The 17,962-nt window shown below is 39.9% G+C and overlaps 1 protein-coding gene across 2 annotated transcripts in view; it reads right to left on the minus strand.

Annotated features, from left to right (window-relative positions):
* Positions 1–17,962, minus strand: part of LOC126174841 (protein pigeon) — a 483,403-nt gene that overhangs the window by 5,162 nt on the left and 460,279 nt on the right. For both annotated transcript variants that reach the window (XM_049921225.1, XM_049921224.1), the window contains one exon: positions 6,483–6,554. In XM_049921225.1, coding sequence (XP_049777182.1) covers positions 6,483–6,554 — 72 coding nt within the window. The remainder of the gene's footprint in view (positions 1–6,482; positions 6,555–17,962) is intronic.

The raw sequence follows: 17,962 nt of genomic DNA on the forward strand, positions 1-17,962 counted from the left end.
GGAGACAAAAATTTGATAGGCATGGGGAACTGGAATTCGCTAGTAGGAAGAGAAAGAGACAGAAAAGTAGTAGGCGAATATGGTCTGGGGAGGGGAGGAGGGGGGGGGGGTTAAGGAATAAAAGAGGAAGCCACCTGGTAGAATTTTGCACAGAGCATAACTTAATCATAGTTAACACTTGGTTTGAGAATCATGAAAGAAGGTTGTATACGTGGAAGAGGCCTGGAGAAACTGGAGGATTTTTGAGATAAATTATATAATGGTAAGACAGAAATTTAGTAACCAGGTATTAAATTGTAAGACATTTCCAGGAGTAGATGTGGACTCTGACCAAGATTTATTGGTTATGATCTGTAGATTAAAACTGAAGAAACTGCAAAAAGATAGGAATTTAAGGAGATGGGACATGGATACACTGAAACACGCAGAGGTTGTAGAGAGTTTCAGAGAGAGCGTTAGGGAACAATTTTCAAATGCAGGGGAAAGAAATACAGTAGAAGAAGAATGGGTAGCTTTGAGAGATGAAATAGTGAAGGCAGCAGAGGATCAAGTAGATAAAAAGACAAGGGCTCATAGAAATACTTGGGTAACAGAAAAGCTATTGAATTTAATTGAAAGGAGAAAACATAAAAATGTGGTAAATGAAGCAGATGAAAAGGAATACAAACATCTCAAAAATGAGAATGATAGGAAGTGCAAAATGGCTAAGCAGAGATGGCTAGAGCACAAATGTAATGATGTAGAAGCAGATATCACTAGGGATAAGACAGATACTGATGACAGGAAAATTAAAGAGATCTTTGCAGAAAAGAGAGCCACCTGTATGAATACCGAGAGCTCAGATGGAAAACCAGTCCCAAGCAAAGAAGGGAAAGCAGAAAGGTGGAAGGAGTATTAGAGTGTCTATACAAGGGCGATGTCTTGAGGGCAATATTATGGAAATGGCACAGGATGTAGATGAAGATGAAATGGGAGATATGATACTGCGTGAAGAATTTGACAGAGCATTGAAAGACCTAGGCCGAAACAAGGCCCCAGGAGTGACAACATTCCATCAGGACTATTGATAGCCTTGGGAGAGCCAGCCATGACAAACTCTTTGATCTGGTGAGCTTGATATATGAGACAGGCAAAATACCCTCAGACTTCAAGAAGAATATAATAATTCTAATCCCAAAGAAAGCAGGTGCTGACAGGTGTGAAAATTACTGAACTACCTGTTTAATAAGTCACTCTTGCACAATACTAACACAAATTATTGACAGACAAATGGAAAAACTTTGTAGAAGCCAACCTTGGTGAAGATCAGTTTGGATTTCATAGATATGTTGGAACATATGGGGCAATACTGACCCTACGACTTATCTTAGAAGATAGATTAAGGAAAGGCAAACCCACATTTCTAGCTTTTGTAGACTTCGAGAAAGCTTTTGACAATGTTGACTGGAAAACTCTCTTTCAAATTCTGAAGGCAGTGGGGTAAAGTACAGGGAGCGAAAGGCTATTTACAATTTGTACAGAAACCAGAGAGTCGAGGGGCATGAGAGGGAAGCAGTGGTTGGGAAGGGACTGAGACAGGGTTATAGCCTATCCTCGATGTTATTCAATCTTTATATTGAGCAAGCAGTAAAGGAAACAAAAGAAAAATTCGGAGTAGGAATGGAGAAGAAATAAAAACTTTGAGGTTCACTGCTGACATTGTAATTCTGTCAGAGACAGCAAAGGACTTGGAAGGCAGCTGAACGGAATGGATGGTGTCTTGAAAGGAGGATATAAGATGAACAAAAAAAAAAAAATGAGAATAATGGAATGTAGTTGAATTAAATCAGGTTATGCTGAGGGAATTAGATTAGGAAATGAAACACTTATAGTAGTAAATGAGTTTTGCTATTTGGGAAGCAAAATAACTTATGACTGTCGAAGTAGGGAGGATATAAAATGTGGATTGGCTATGGCAAGGAAAGCATTCTGAAGAAGAGCTATTTGTTAACATTGAGTATAGATTAAAATGCCAGGAAGTCTTTTCTGAAAGTATTTATATGGAATGTAGCCATGTATGGAAGTGAAATGTGGATGATTACTAGTTTAGTCATGAAGAGAATAGAAGCTTTGGAAATGTGGTGCTACAGAAGAATGCTGAAGATTAGATGGGTAGATCACATAACTAATGAGGAGGTATTGAATAGGATTGGGAAGACGAGAAGTTTGTGGCACAACTTGACTCAAAGAAGTGATCAGTTGGTAGGATATGTTCTGAGGCATCAGGGAATTACCAATTTAGTATTGGAGCACAGCGTGGAGGGTAAAAATCATAGAGGGAGACCAAGAGATGAATACACTAAGCAGATTCAGAAGGATGTAGGTTGCAGAAGGTACTGGGAGATGAAGAAGCTTGCACAGGATAGAGTAGTGTGGAGAGCTGCACCAAACCAGGCTTTGGACTGAAGACCACAACAACAACGTCAGTTTCTCACCGGTCTGCTCAATAATACCCCTAGTAAAGAACTATCTGCTGTGTGAACTATCATTGCGTTGCTAACTGTCTGGAAACTCTTACACCACCATCAAATACACAGTTTTAATCTGCCAAGAATGTCAAAACTATTCACCCTGAAATGCAGAGGAAAAGATTCACTGGAAAACATAAGAAACGAAAGAAGGTCAGAGCTTATCACTGAGCTAATTAGAGGAGGAGCACTAGCGCGGTGGCCCACAAATAGAGAAAGAATTCACTTAAGCCTTACATAAATAATCAATCCAGAATTTATCTGCTTTTATGAAAACATTAAAACAGCTAAACTAGGATGACCAGAAGGCAAAGTGAAATAATCCACATGAATACATGGTCAATCTCTTAATCATTGAAATGTGCTGCCCAGTCCCTTGCCAAGATAAATTTTGTTGATATTACCTGATAAGGTAAAACTGTCCTCAAGCATAAGGTAAGTCTTATCATCACAGTACTACACTATGCATGATCTTGAGCTGGTATGCCCATTCCTCTTTCTGAATTTTGAACTGACTTTATGAAGTCAGTTATAATGGAATCTACAGTTTAACATGAATTCTGAATCATAGTGTAGCTTGGAATTTTCAAATACAACTCGCTGACATATGGGAAAAATGATACACGATAGGAAAAATCTTATTGCTGAATGAGGATTGAGGCTGAAAGCTTTGGACTTGTAATCTGCTACATATGCCTCATAGAATAGGAAGAGTTTGTATCCTATCAAACAAATGAAATTAATTACTTTAAAGGTAACATCCATGTTATTGTGCTTCATATCAATGTACAAACACCAAAAAAAGTTTTGCAGCACCTCGGTTCTGTGAGTTCTGGAACCTGTACAGAAAACTGGAACAGAGATCAACATAAACATCATTTCCACCCTTTTTATTGCTCATGATAACCACACACTGTATGTTGTGCCACCAACAGCGAGACCTTCAGAGGTGGCGGTCCAGATTGCTGTACACACAGGTACCTCTAATGCCCAGTAGCACACCCTCTTGCATTGATGCATGCCTGTATTCATTGTGGCATACTATACACAAGTTCATCAAGGCATTGTTGGTCCATTGTCTCAATCCTCAACAGTGATTCGGCGTAGATCCCTCAGACTGGTTGGTGGGTCACTCATCCATAAACAGCCTTTTTCAATTAATCCCAGGCATGTTTGATAGGGTTCATGTCTGGAGAACATGCTGGTCACTCTAGTCAAGTGATGTCATTATCCTGAAGGAAGTCATTCACAAGATGTGCATGACAGGAGCAAGATTGTCATCCATGAAGACGAATGCCTCACCAATATGCTGCCAATATGGTTGCACAATCAGTTGGAGGCTGGCATTCACGTATCGTATAGCCATTATGGCGCCTTACATGACAACCAGTGGCGTTCGTTGACCCCACGTAATGCCACCCCAAAACATCAGGGAACCTCCATCTTGCTGCACTCGCTGGTCAGTGTGTCTAAGGGGTTCAGCCTGAACGGGTTGCCTCCAAACACATATCCGATGATTGTCTGGTTGACGGCATATGCAATGCCCATCAGTGAAGAGAACATGATGTAAATCTTGAGCAGTCCATTTGGCATGTTGTTGGGCCCATCTGTACCATGCTGCATGGTGTCGTGGTTGCAAAGATGGACCTCGCCATGGACGTCAGGAGTGAAGTTGTGTATCATGCAGCCTATAGCGCACAGTTTGAGTCATAACATGACGTCCTGTGGCTGCACGAAAAGCATTATTCAACACGGTGGCATTGTTGTCAGGGTTTCTCCAAGCCATAATCTGTAGGTAGTGGTCACCCACTGCATTATTAGCACTTGGGCGGCCTGAGACAGGCATGTCATCAACAGTTCCTGGTCTCTGTATCTCCTCCATGTCTGAACAACATCACTTTTGTTCACTCCGAGATGCCTGGACAATTCACTTGTTGAGAGCCCTTCCTGGCACAAAGTAACAATGCGGCCATGATTGAACTGTGGTACTGACTGTCTAGGCATGGTCGAACTACAGACAACACAAGCTGTGTACCTCCTTTCTGGTGGAATGACTGGAACTGATCAGCTGTTGGACCCCCTCCATCTAATAGGTGCTGCTCATGCATCGTTGTTTACATCTTTGGGCAGGTTTAGTCACATCTCTGAACAGTCAAAGGGACTGTGTCTGTGATACAATATCCACAGTCAATGTCCGCCTTCAGGAGTTCTGGGAACTGGGGTGATGCAATACTTTTTTTTATGTGGTACATAATAATGCTTTTATGCCTTTGGCAGGCCCATTTGCTTACTGATGTCAGATTCTCATAATACAATTTTTTACACCAACAAAAGTCTAGAAAATCTTTCTCTGCTGTTTTTTTGCAGATGTTAAGACTCAAAGCTTTGATAAAATGTTTTTGAGTTTGAATTTGCTATCTCAAAACAAGATTTTTTAAATTGTGTGTTTTATTTAAATAGCTTCTGTAAACAATATACAATTTATTTTTTCAAAGCAGAAGTTATCATAAATTATCAAAGAATAATTGTATTGAAGAGTCACAACATTTGATGGTTCAGATATATGAAAGATTCTTTCAGTAATCAAACCCTATGTGAAGATGAAGCCTTTTCTTCATGACAGTCTGTTTTTCAATAGTACTAGTCCAATACGATATGTAGAAAAAATTTCTTGTGGGTTTGAAACATAAGAGGGAGGTACTGGTACAGATGACGCTATGAAGACCGTATAGATCAGTCAATAAGATAATTACCTGCAAAAGCAGTTTCATTGTCTCAACAAGTTTCAGCATAGTGAATGAGCCATTGTGTAATCAATCTTTTGGCACATAAAGCTCTTCCTTAAATGATGCACAAGATTGGCACTATTTGAGGCCATTACTTTGGTGGCAATTTTGTCAGCGTGCCTGGGAGTGCAGTCCCCTATTTCTGTCATTTATGTTTAACCTGATTAAATGAGGTTAAGTCTTGAACAATGAATACAGTCATCTCTCAGACTTACTCTTTCTCCCGCTTTCTGTCTTCGTTTCTTTTCTTTTTTAGTCTGCACTTGTTTTTGCAGCTGCGTTTTGTTTCCCATCTGTTACTGTTTCTCTTTTTTACTGTTGTACCCTCTCTATTTTATGCATGCTCACATCGTCTTCCCTGATCTACCTAACATTGTGCTCTTAACATTTCTAATTATCAAATCTCATGCTCATTATGCTCTATCTTATCCCATTTCACTTTATCTCCATTATTCTCTGGATCAGGATGACTCTGCTCACTAACTTATGAGAAATTCAATTTTATAACAGACTATTCTCTGTTATTAACTGAAGGAAGAAGTTCTAAAACGAGTGTTTCTTATAGTAGCTGTTTGCTAACTAAACAAACATGTGAATAATAGCAACAACAAAAACACATTGATCCTCTTTCTGATTCTAACACAGATGTCTGTTCTTCCTTTGGCAGTAACCTTAGCATATAAATATTCTAAGCTATACTATGTTCTTGTCTAACTTATTGTTTCTGTCACAACAAATGAGGCATGCTCTAATTAGGATGCACAATTTTAGACTTTTTGGGTAATGTGAGATAGTCAGGATACTCTCAGATTAGAAGAAGATTTTTCATTTCCTAGAACTACCACTGAAAGAGTGTTCTCTGTAAAATATAATATTTCCCCATATTTACCATGGGCTCTCAATGAATAATTTTTATTCAGACACTAATTTGATGCAAATATCTGTATTCTAAATTCAACAATTGTTTTTATTTTGAGTATAAAAAGGGATTATGATTTCCAGAAATAAATATAACAGGACAAAAATATCCATATTCATTTGGTTGAGACAGTCAGTGAATAATTATTATTGTCCTCTTGACAATTGCTCAATGAATGTGGAGATGCAATAAACTTTTCAGTTCTGTTCTAAATCAATCCATCAATTAAACAATTTAAGTTAGCAACAGACAATATTATTTATTACTTACCTTTCGCAGTTAGTAAGTTAAGGAATGTGTCTAGAGGTGATAACCTATCTGCAGAAGGAAAGGCAGCGAGACCTGATGATATGAAATACAAACACTATTACTACAGAGAGTCATGCAGACTTCATAAATACAGTACACCAGCACAAAGAAAAACAATGAATATAATTACAATTTAAAACATCATCATCATCTTACCATCTCCATAAAATGTATCCACCACCACCTCCACCATCACCACCACGACCACCGTCACTATCATATGCTCACAACTTTGCAATACAGACCATCCAAATTCTTCTCTGATGCACCAACTCTTATCTTTCTTTATTTTAACTCCCATCTTCTTCTTTTTCAGTTTTGCAATTTTAGTCATATCTAGACAGGGTGAATTACTCCACTGCATAAATTTCTGCAATCTTTAGAACTTTTCTCAGTTTCTGATAGCTCTACCTCCATCCAGTTTATTTTACCTTCTTTGTTCATTCAGCAGCTTTCTTCACTTTTGTGGCTACCGATTTCTACATTGAGTTTGAAAGTAAAATTTGCTTGTGCATGTTCTGTGGATATTCCTTAAGGTACCCTTCACTCACTATCGTTCAGTTTATCTATCTCATCAACCAAAAAATGTTCAAGCAATGACATATGTTGCTGTCTGCCTCATATTTACATCTGTGTTCATACGCACAAGCCTCTGTACATCAGTGTCCTCAATTTCTTTCTATTTATTTTCTCGTTTTTATATTGTGGTTCCTCATGTGTTTTCTTTCATATCTGTAACTTTGCATTTTTTAGGCTAGTTGTACCAGAAGTGAAGATTAAATTACGTGACAGAATGAAGCCTAACATCAAATATGATAAAAGCATACATCTTTTGATTTATTATCTGACAATTAATCACAGAATGAGAAAATTACAAACTTAACATCAGAACCGCACTTTGCTGTTTAATTTTTATTCGTTCATTTACACACTGCATACCTTAAACCCAGTCATTAAGGAGAGCATTCAGGGGTACAAAACAAGTCAAAGTTACACTACTCCAGCATTAAAATATTTAATTCCCCACCAAGTTACATCAAAGGCCTATGTAGGAACAGTGCATATTTAAAAATAAAGATATACGTACTAGGTAAAGTATTTTATTCATCTGATAAATTTTTCAACACAGAAGTAGAGATTTTTTATGCATATACAGGGTGAATAATCATAAAACCAACAAATGGCAGGTATGGGTCCCTGATTGAAAATGGAGGAAAAAAGGTCCTACAAACACATGTCTGGAAAAGTGTTATTGCCACAGTAAACGGCACTAATGAATGAAAGTTCTTATGACTACATGCCATGTGTTCCTTATGCATTGCAGGGTGGGTTATTGATGCAGCATACTGTAAGCAGCAGAATGGTCTGGTATTGATGTCGGGAACAAGCCAGATGGAAATGGTTGAGAGGCAGCACAACTATACCAAAATAAGTACCCTCACAGACACCAACCACATCACACAATATTTCAAGCTCGTTTTGGGCGGCTGTGTGATCAAGGGTCCTTTGAGACAGATGAAAGTGCAGGGAGGCAGTGACTGTGCATACACCAGGTTTGGAAGATTGGGTTCTACTGGATATTGAGACAAACCCTAGTACAAGCTCCAAGCAAGTGGCCTGTCATCATGATGTAAGTAAAAGTATGATTATGTATGTCCTACATGAAAACCACAACTAACCTCCCTATCACTTGCAACAAGTGCAAGGAGTACCAACAGTGGATTTTCTTCTATAAGAAGGATTTTGTCGATGGTTTTTGCACCATACCATCACAATTATGAGATTTCTGTCATCAGTCCTCTTTACCGATGAAGCAAACTTTACCAGAACTGGCATCATCAATCTTCATAATTACCATTTTTGGGTTACAGACGGCACATGGTCAGAAGAACTTTCATTTGTCAGCACTGTCTACCATGGCAACAATGCATTTCTGTGCGCATTTTCGAAGGACCTTTTTTTCTCCAGTTCCAGTCAGGAATCTGTCCCTGCAGTTTGCCAGTTTTATTAGTGTTCACCATGTATTTCTGCTGTTTGTTTGAGAGGTATTGTATAACATAGGCTAATGCTTGTATGATGTATTTTTTCCATTGTGCTTCTGCTTTGTTTTAGTTTTATGTTTTTATTGTAATCGCAAATTGTGATGAATTATAGTTTATTAATACTGATATATTTATATATGTACTTCATTATTATGAAAACAAGTACCTAACTTGAAAAAAATCTAGTGTTCCTCCACTCACATTACTCAGCTGGCATATTTATCTACTACTACATCCAGAGGACACAATCAACTGCCTGCCTAGTTGAAAAGTTAAAACCCAGTTCAATACGAACATTATTTTAAACGAAATGTGTATGCTAGAGTCCAAATACTCTGATAAGTCATAGGAATGGTTAATAAGGTGCTCTTCTGTTTTGTTTTCAAATGCCTGGTGTCTGCAAATAACCAATAATGGACTTTTGCACCAAAATATAAAACTTCATTTCCAAAATTCATTGGAAATGCATATTTATTTATTTATTCATTTGTAAATTAGCTGTAGGGTGTTCCATGTAATTTACGTTCATACATTTATAACTCATTCCACAGCCTAGTACCTCACATGCATAAAATGTTCTATGGAATATGTGTGTAAATAAAAAAATAAAATTTTATATAAAACGGCAGAAGCAACCACTGCATGGAACTTCTACAAGTATCCTATGAACAAACTGTGAGGAATGCTAATTTATTCACATATATATATTTATATATGTAAATCTACATTAGGAAAACAAGTACCTAACTTGAAAAAAACTCTACTGTTCCTCCACTCACATTAAGCAGCTGCCACATTTATCTATTACTACTTCCAGAGAACACCACCACCTATCTACATATTGGAAAAGTTAAAAACCAGCTCAATACGTACATTATTTTAAATTAAATTTGTATCCTAGAGTCCAAATACAGGTATTCTGATAAGGCACAGGAATGGTTAATAAGGTACTCTTCCGTTTTGTTTTTGAATGCCTGTGGATTTTCTGTTTCCTGCCTGATGTCTACAAATAACCACTTACAGACTTTTGCACCTAAAACTTCATTTTCAGAATTCATTAGGGATGCATATTCATTAATTTATTCATATGGCTCACATGCAGTGTACAAGAATAGGTATATAACATTAGTATATGAATATAACAAGAATACAGAAAGACAAATCTATATACAAAACTACCTAAATGTCAATATCCAAGTTTCTAATCCATATATAGGAGTTGTATTGTCAGCTTTCGTGATGTTGCTCCAACTCCCCTGATAGGAATGTAAGGGGCATTCATCTCGAATGTGCTTGATTGTCTGGTTCGGAGCCCCACAGTCACAAACCGAAGACTCTGTAGCACCCCATTTAAAAAGTGAGTCTCACATGCCAGCAATATCACAGCTAAGCTTTCAGAACCACTCATGCTCTTTGGTATTTTCAATAAGCTGACAGTTCTGATCCCACAGGTCTTTCACCTCGATATCCCTGGCATCTAGCTGTTCTGCTTGTAGTAACAGTGGGTTTCTTGAATGGAGTCTATTTTGTCATCCACTTGGTATGCCTTCCTGTATGAGTAAGTCCAGGTTCTCCCATAGCTTGTGGTATTCTCTAAGGAAGGCCTTGCTTCTATGGATTGTGGGTGGATAAATGTTGCTCAGCAGAAGAAGCCAATAAATGAGTGTTTGTTGGATTGTTCCAGTTATTAACTGCATAGTGTAGTTTAACTGGATGTCAATCAAGTTGGTGTGGCAGCTGTTTAGCTAAACCATAGCATAATGCTCAGCTGCTCAGAAGACCAGTGCAATGGACGATTTGTTGCAAGGTACCTGCTGAAGCTCCCCATGTCATTCTACACATGTGCACTCTGGGTAATGCTAAATGAGCTAGAATGAATCAGCAGCCATACCAAATATTGAATGTCCTGGCTACAAACAAGCAGACAAATCAAAATCAAAAAGCCTTAAAAACAGACCTACTCAGGACCAACTGATTAAAAGACTAGGGATGCCCGGTCTATAGCAAAACTATTTTTATTTCTATCATTAAAAACAAACATGCTTTCAACCCTCATTGGAAAATTCTGTTAATATTTTAACTTCTAGTATTGTGGTTGTGAATTGCATAAATTTAAAAAAAAAATTCTCTTAACAACGAAATACACTACCTGACAAGAAAGTGAAGAAACCAGAATGGGAGGAGAAGACAGAATGAATCTTGATGGGTTGAGAGGGTATTTGATGTTATTTATGTTATTAGAACTGACTCAATTTTACAGAGAACTTGGCAGTATGAGCCCATTTATCAATACAGTGTTGCACTCTCCCTGGCCTGGATGCATGCGATGATTTGAATGGGAAGGATCTGATAAAGCTGTGGTATTCCCTCCTGAGGCAAACTGGTCCACATCTGTTGTAACTGGTCTTTGATATCCTGGATACAGATAATGGGACAGAGTTGACACAGGGCTGGTTCCATACATGTCCTATTGGGGACAGATCTCGGAGTCTTGCTGGCCACTGGAGTACCTCAACATCATGCAGACAATTCACAGGGATATGTACTGTGTATGAACAATCATGGCTATGATGAAAAATGGCACTATGATACTGTCACATGAGAGGTAACGCATGAGAATGCAGGATGCCTTTGATGCGCAGTTGTGCAGTCAGAGTTCGCCCTGTCACTATCAGCTGTGACCTGAAGTCACACACAATGTCCCCCCACATAATGACACCAGGCGTAACACCACTTTGCCTCTCTAAAACAGTGGAGAATGAGACCTATCACCAGGTTGCCACCATACTCACTGTTCATGGATGGCAGGCATGGATGTGAAGGGTTTACAAAGTGAATCTCTGTAAGGTACTGATAACACCATCTCACATGAGTATACACAATCTCCATGTCCTTCACAATAATCACTCAACATATACCGCTGTTCATGCCTCTTATACACCCTGCCAGGGCTGATAACACCAATAAAGACACACAACATTAATGCAATCTGGTGACCATTCTGTCTGCCACACACAATTTTAGCTCCCAGTTTGTTTCATCAGAACATTTGGGGTGCAAGATAAGGTAGACATGCTGCTTGTATATCTACAAGATGTGGAAAATTCTGGATTCATTTATGTTCTGTGCCTCTCTGAATACCATGTAACCATGTGGATAGAGAAGTTACGGTAAATATATATATGGGATTATAGACTAGCATAATTTTAGTCAGTACTGTTGGGCCTTTAAGGCCTGTTTGAACTGTGTTCATTCATAAATTTCATGTAGAGTTAACATGAAAAAAAGGGGAGCTGTGACACTTGTAAAAGTTGGACATAAAGTCAAAAATATTGAAACAAGCAGTTTTCATGTGGATTAGAACTTAGAAGGATGTGCTTGTGAGTTGTTACTGCAGAATACTTCTCTTTTATCAGGTTACAGAGCCCCTCTACAAAACTTCAAGTTATTTGTGAGAAATTTATATGCATTATTTAACTATCCGTCAGACAAGAAGAAACAGTTAGTAGTTTATGGAGTAGAGTGAGTGAGTGAGTGAGTGAGTGGTGTGTGTGTGTGTGTGTGTGTGTGTGTGTGTGTGTGTGGGCACGTGTGTGCGTTGTCTGCTTTGGATGCTGGACTTTTGGCCTAAAGCTTACAAGTACTGGCTCACACACGAAAAACGCCTTGGAAATATTTCCAAGCTTTTGGAGTCACTGACCCCAATGTGCATAAGGATTTCTTTCTGTCATGGCTCTGTCCTTGTGTTAATCACCTTTTGTGTCAGCTAGCTCCTCTTCAGGAATCTGCCAGTCTCCTTTTTGATGAAATGTATCAGTTACTCTATTTATCACTGCAAATGTACTCATGTTATTACTGCTCTCATTGAGTTCTACCTTTGTCAAAAGCAGCTACATCAGTCATACAGAGCTTTCTCAGTGGAGCTTCACAGGCTTAGCCATCATTGCGAGTTTGTTACTCAAGCTCACTGGGATTCATATGCTGATTTGATGTTTCACGATGCTTGGCCCCTAATAGGGCAGTTTGTGAACTTGCTCAACAATCTGAAAATCCCTCTCTCACAGCAGTTTTGATGTTTCCCAATCTTTTGAGGTATCTAGAGACACTGGAAATCAGATAGAAGCTCAGTGTGACATAGCTGCCATTGCTTCTCCTGCTCAGCCACCATTGGTTAGCTCCTGGGTGGAAGACAATGTTGTTGCTGAGCAACCACAATCTTCATGATGCATGGCACAGTGCCATGCTAAACAGCAACAGCAGTCAGCATCACAACAGCAACTGCATTCTCCTCTCCCACCATACATGTATTGTTTTGTTCAACATGAGTGAGCCACATGCCCAAACTGTTGGGGGATGTTTAACCACTGTAAAAAAAAGTAATAAATAAATAAAAATAAAAAAATAAAAAGGAATATATTGCATCAGTGTGCAACTCTCAGTCTCCTTCATCAGACATAAGCACAGATGTGAACAGTGTTTTTCAAGTGATACTAGTCCCAAAAAAACTAAATATTGAAATATGTGTTATGGACAAGATGTTAAAAATGCAAGGGGCATGGGTGCAACAGTGGCTGTTAAAATCTCAAACCTATGTGGACTTTGGACCACCAGCACTGTCCCCTGTCTCTCATTCATTGGTGAGTTACTACAATCAACAAATACACATATTGGTTAAGTTTTCTGCTCCCATAGTGTATAAATCAGTTGTTTGGCCTTTGATCTTCTAGTAGTGGATGATACCAACACTAAAAATTTATTTCGATTAGATGGCTTCGAAATTTTTGGTTTCTCTATTTATGGTAGTGCATTTGGTATCAGGTCAAGTTCTGCACCAGTAACTGGATGGACTATGCTCAGAATATTTCTCCCTGTTCTCAGAAGGTCTAGAATTGCTAGCAATTTCAAGGCTCACGTCATAATAAAGCCAATCGTATGCACTCATTTTTTCCATGCCCACCCAATCTCAATAGCTTTACAGGAGCAGGTCAAATTAGCACTTGGCAGACTTATGTCTTTGAGTGTTATCATGCCTGTCTCCTCTACTCCCCTGGTGATAGTTGTAAAACCTAAGGATAACCTTTGGCTCTGTGGTGATTTTAGAAAGTATGTAAATTCGCGATCTATTATTAATACCTATCCCTTTCGACATAAATGAACTCTTAGCATGGCTTTCCGGGGGCCAATATTTTTCCAAAATAGATTTGTTGAAGGCCTACATGCAACTGCCTCTGGATGATGATCGCTAATGTATCGTTGTAGTGAATACTAGCACCTGCCATTTAGCATAGCTAGTGCTCCTGCTATTTTCCAATGATTTCTGGAGCAACTCATGGCCTCTGAGTCGGGGTGCATTAACTACGTGGATAATATCATGATCTCTGGTTCCTCAACTGAAGAACCCTTGTGGAATCTTTGAGCCTTGTTCATGGTGCTGCAGGCTGCCAAGTTGAAATATAACTAAGAGAAATTGCATTTTTTTCCCAGTCACTTATGTCTATCTGGGTTCTGAAGTATCATTTGCTAGCATCAGGCCTTTACACGACCATGTCGATGCCATCATGACTTTGCCATGTTCTACTAAAGTCAAAGAGTTGCAGGTCTTTCTTGGAAACATTGCATACTACCATAAATTTCTTCCGGATGCGGGCACTGTGGCTCAGCCCCTGCACACTCTCTTACGTAAAGGTGTTTCATTTCACTGGTTGCTCACCTGCAATCATTCTTTTACCCTTTTGAAGTCAAAATTACACTTGGTAACTTACTTGGTTGCCTTCTAACTGGGCAAACACCTTGTTTTGGCCACAGGTGCCTCCCAGTATAGCCTTGGGGCCATTCTTGAACATAAATACACAGATAGTTACAAATGCTCTATTTTTTATGCTTCCAAAACCATGAATGAGGCACAACAGCACTACTTGCAGACAGAAAAAGACGCCCTTGCTACTACATATGCACTAAAAAAAACAAGTCTCCTGTTTTCCTCTGCAGTTCTAAATTTTATTTGGTTACTGATCATAAACCTCTGGTTTCTCTGTCCCATCCTTTGGTATCCCTACCGGACAAAGCGACCTATCACCTGCAATGCTGAGTTATGTTTTTGTCATGCTATAATTACAAGATTCATTTTTGCGACACACCACAACACGCTAATGCAGATGCTCTTTCCTGATTGTTGATTGGCCCTGATCCAGCATCTGATCAGGATGAACTGTTGTGTTTCCATTTTTATGTCAAAGCCAAAAACACTATGAATGGTTTTCCTGTTACAAGTTCTTGGATTTCGGCACTGTTGCAAGTGATCTTGTCTTACACCAAGTTGTTCAATTTGTCCACCACAACTGGCTGGACAAACCACTGGGCTGAGCATCAGATCCCTTGCATAATTATTATGCTATCTGACACTGTCTATCCATTCTTGATGGTGTGCTACTGTTGGCTACTGCAGAATCATTGCCCAGGGTTGTGATCCTGCCCGCAAAGTGGCGGGACATCGTGTGCTTTCTCCACCTGCCCACTGGGGTGTTTCTCGTACAAAATTGATGACCCACCACCATGTGTTTTGGCCAGGTATTGACAATGATATTATATGTATTTTTTAAGCCTGCCCTCATCATGCAACACAATGGGTCTCTTGTTCCCTGTGGCCCATCACCCAGTGCCCCTGTGAGTATTCATGGTGATTTTGCGGGTCTCTTCCTTAACTCCTTTTGGTTGGTAGTAGTTGAAGCTTTCTCAAAATTTCCTTATTTGGTTCATTGCTGACCCACATCCATGACGGCTATGTTCGTGGCCCTCGCAATAAATTTTTCATTGGAAGGATTGCCATATACACTTGTGAAAGACAACAGGCCACAGTTTTTGGTTCAGGATTTTGAAGATTTCTGCACAAAGAGTGGCATCCAGCATGTTGTATCCTCTCCATTTCACCCTCTGTCCAATGGTGGGGCACAGCAGCTGCACTGTACTTTCAAAACTCAGATGAAAAAATATATCACTCAATCTCCTGAGGAGGCTTCAATAGGTTCTTGAGCTCTGATAGGTTCACTTTAGTTGGTGCCCATAGCTGGTGGAGTAACTTCAAGGCCTCCAGCTCCATATACTGCTCCATCTGCTCTGGCTGATGCCTGGCCACCCATCAGGCCACCCATCAGCTTCCACCTCGCAGCAGTTCTGTTCAGACTATGTCATCTGGGCCTGCGGGTTTGGCCAGCATCCTAAGTGGATACTAGAGGTTGTCCATCACAGTCGAGCCAATGCCTCTGTGTTGTGCCCATTTCCAATGGCTTTGTGTCATGACACTATGATCATCTCCACTCTGATTGACCACGTGCCAGAGTCCTTGCTGCTCCCGAGGCTGCCTCCACCATCCACACTGGACCCCATAGTGCAGTCTGCACCCACTCTGGCTCCTGTGCCATCTTTGTTCTGGTTGCCGCTGCCACAAGCCAGGATGGTTAGTGCTGGGCTGCCTCCATCTCCGCAGCCAGATGCCGCCTTTGTCTTTTCTGCTGCTTTCATCATTGAGTGCCTGCCTGGATGAGGATATGGACACAATGCCTCCATCACTGGTACACCCTTAAAGTAGAGTGGGCACCACACCTGTCCATGCCCATGCCATATCAGATTTTATTCTCCTGTGACAACATGACAACTGCTCCAACAGTCATCCCCTTCAGAGAATGACATGGACATCTCCACAGTGAACATTTTTCTCCAAAGGGGAGAACAGTGCGTGCCACAGCCACCCTGAAGAGGCCTCTGTGCATTGGCACAGATGGCAACATAAGTGCTACCCCATATGCTGAACAGTCTTATATAAGCCGGTGCACTGGCTTAACTTCTTGTTAATGTATGTCTTGATTATGTGTGTTTGTGGTAAGTATTACTTCACTCAATGTCTAAGTATATCCCTGCATCTGGAAATGGAATAAAAGTTAAGTTATTGGTTGGAATTCTGATATTGTGTTTGTACAATGTTACAACAGAAATGTGCTTAGTGACATATGTAATACATCACTGCTACAAGAAATTTTTGCAGACAGATTAAAATATTCTATTGTTAAACCTCTTTAAAAGAAAGGTAGCAATAAAGAATTAAATAATTATCAATCAGTTTCCTTAGTGACATCTTTTTTCCAAAGTGTCTGAAAAGTAACATATTCAAATATAGTCGCACATTCAAATAAAAACATTTTCTTTGCACATCAGAGTTTGAATTCAAGAAGGGCTGCTGAGAATATTGTTTGTAAAAGTTCTGTTCAAAAATTCTGGGAGATTCGTAATTTTATGTCAATGGTGTGTTGGAGCGAAATGTGGTTGGTATCCCTGCACATGCCTGTGTTCAATGTGTAACAGTCAGAACTTTCATTGTTGTATATCTGTTAGTTACTGTTCAGCTCTGTATCGAGTAGAATGCTGTGTTGCACAGTTTGTAAATTTCGCGATGGCAAAGTTAGAGGAGCAACGCGTCTGCATTAAATTTTGCATGAAACTCAAGAGAACCTTCCAGAGACACACCAAATGATGCAAGAAGGCTACTGTGATGAAATCTTAACCCTTACTTGGTGTTACAAATGGTTCACATGGTTTAAATATGGCCGGAGGTAAGTTAAAGATGATCCTTGTTCAGGACGCACTTCAACATCTAAGGATGATAGAATGAGATTTTGACTCTGCAGCGGAGTGTGCGCTGATATGAAACTTCCTGTCAGATTAAAACTGTGTGCCCGACCGAGACTCGAACTCGGGACCTTTGCCTTTCGCGGGCAAGTGCTCTACCATCTGAGCTACCGAAGCACGACTCACGCCCGGTACTCACAGCTTTACTTCTGCCAGTATCTCGTCTCCTACCTTCCAAACTTTACAGAAGCTCTCCTGCGAACCTTGCAGAACTAGCACTCCTGAAAGAAAGGATACTGCGGAGACATGGCTTAGCCACAGCCTGGGGGAGGTTTCCAGAATGAGATTTTCACTCTGCAGCGGAGTGTGTGCTGATATGAAACTTCCTGGCAGATTAAAACTGTGTGCCCGACCAAGATTCGAACTCGGGACCTTTGCCTTTCGCGGGCAAGTGCTCTACCATCTGAGCTACCGAAGCACGACTCACGCCTGGTACTCACAGCTTTACTTCTGCCAGTATCTCGTCTCCTACCTTCCAAACTTTACAGAAGCTCTCCTGCGAACCTTGCAGAACTAGCACTCCTGAAAGAAAGGATACTGCGGAGACATGGCTTAGCCACAGCCTGGGGGAGGTTTCTAAGGACGATGTTCATCTTACGAATATCAACAAAGTTGTAAATGACAATCGAAGACTGACTCTCCAAGAGACTGCAGAAGAATATAACTTCTCAGCTGGATCATGTCACAAAATCCTCACATAGCATCTCAAATACATCGTGT

The sequence above is a fragment of the Schistocerca cancellata genome, chromosome 3 (genome assembly GCF_023864275.1).
Source record: "Schistocerca cancellata isolate TAMUIC-IGC-003103 chromosome 3, iqSchCanc2.1, whole genome shotgun sequence".
Taxonomy (NCBI): domain Eukaryota; kingdom Metazoa; phylum Arthropoda; class Insecta; order Orthoptera; family Acrididae; genus Schistocerca; species Schistocerca cancellata.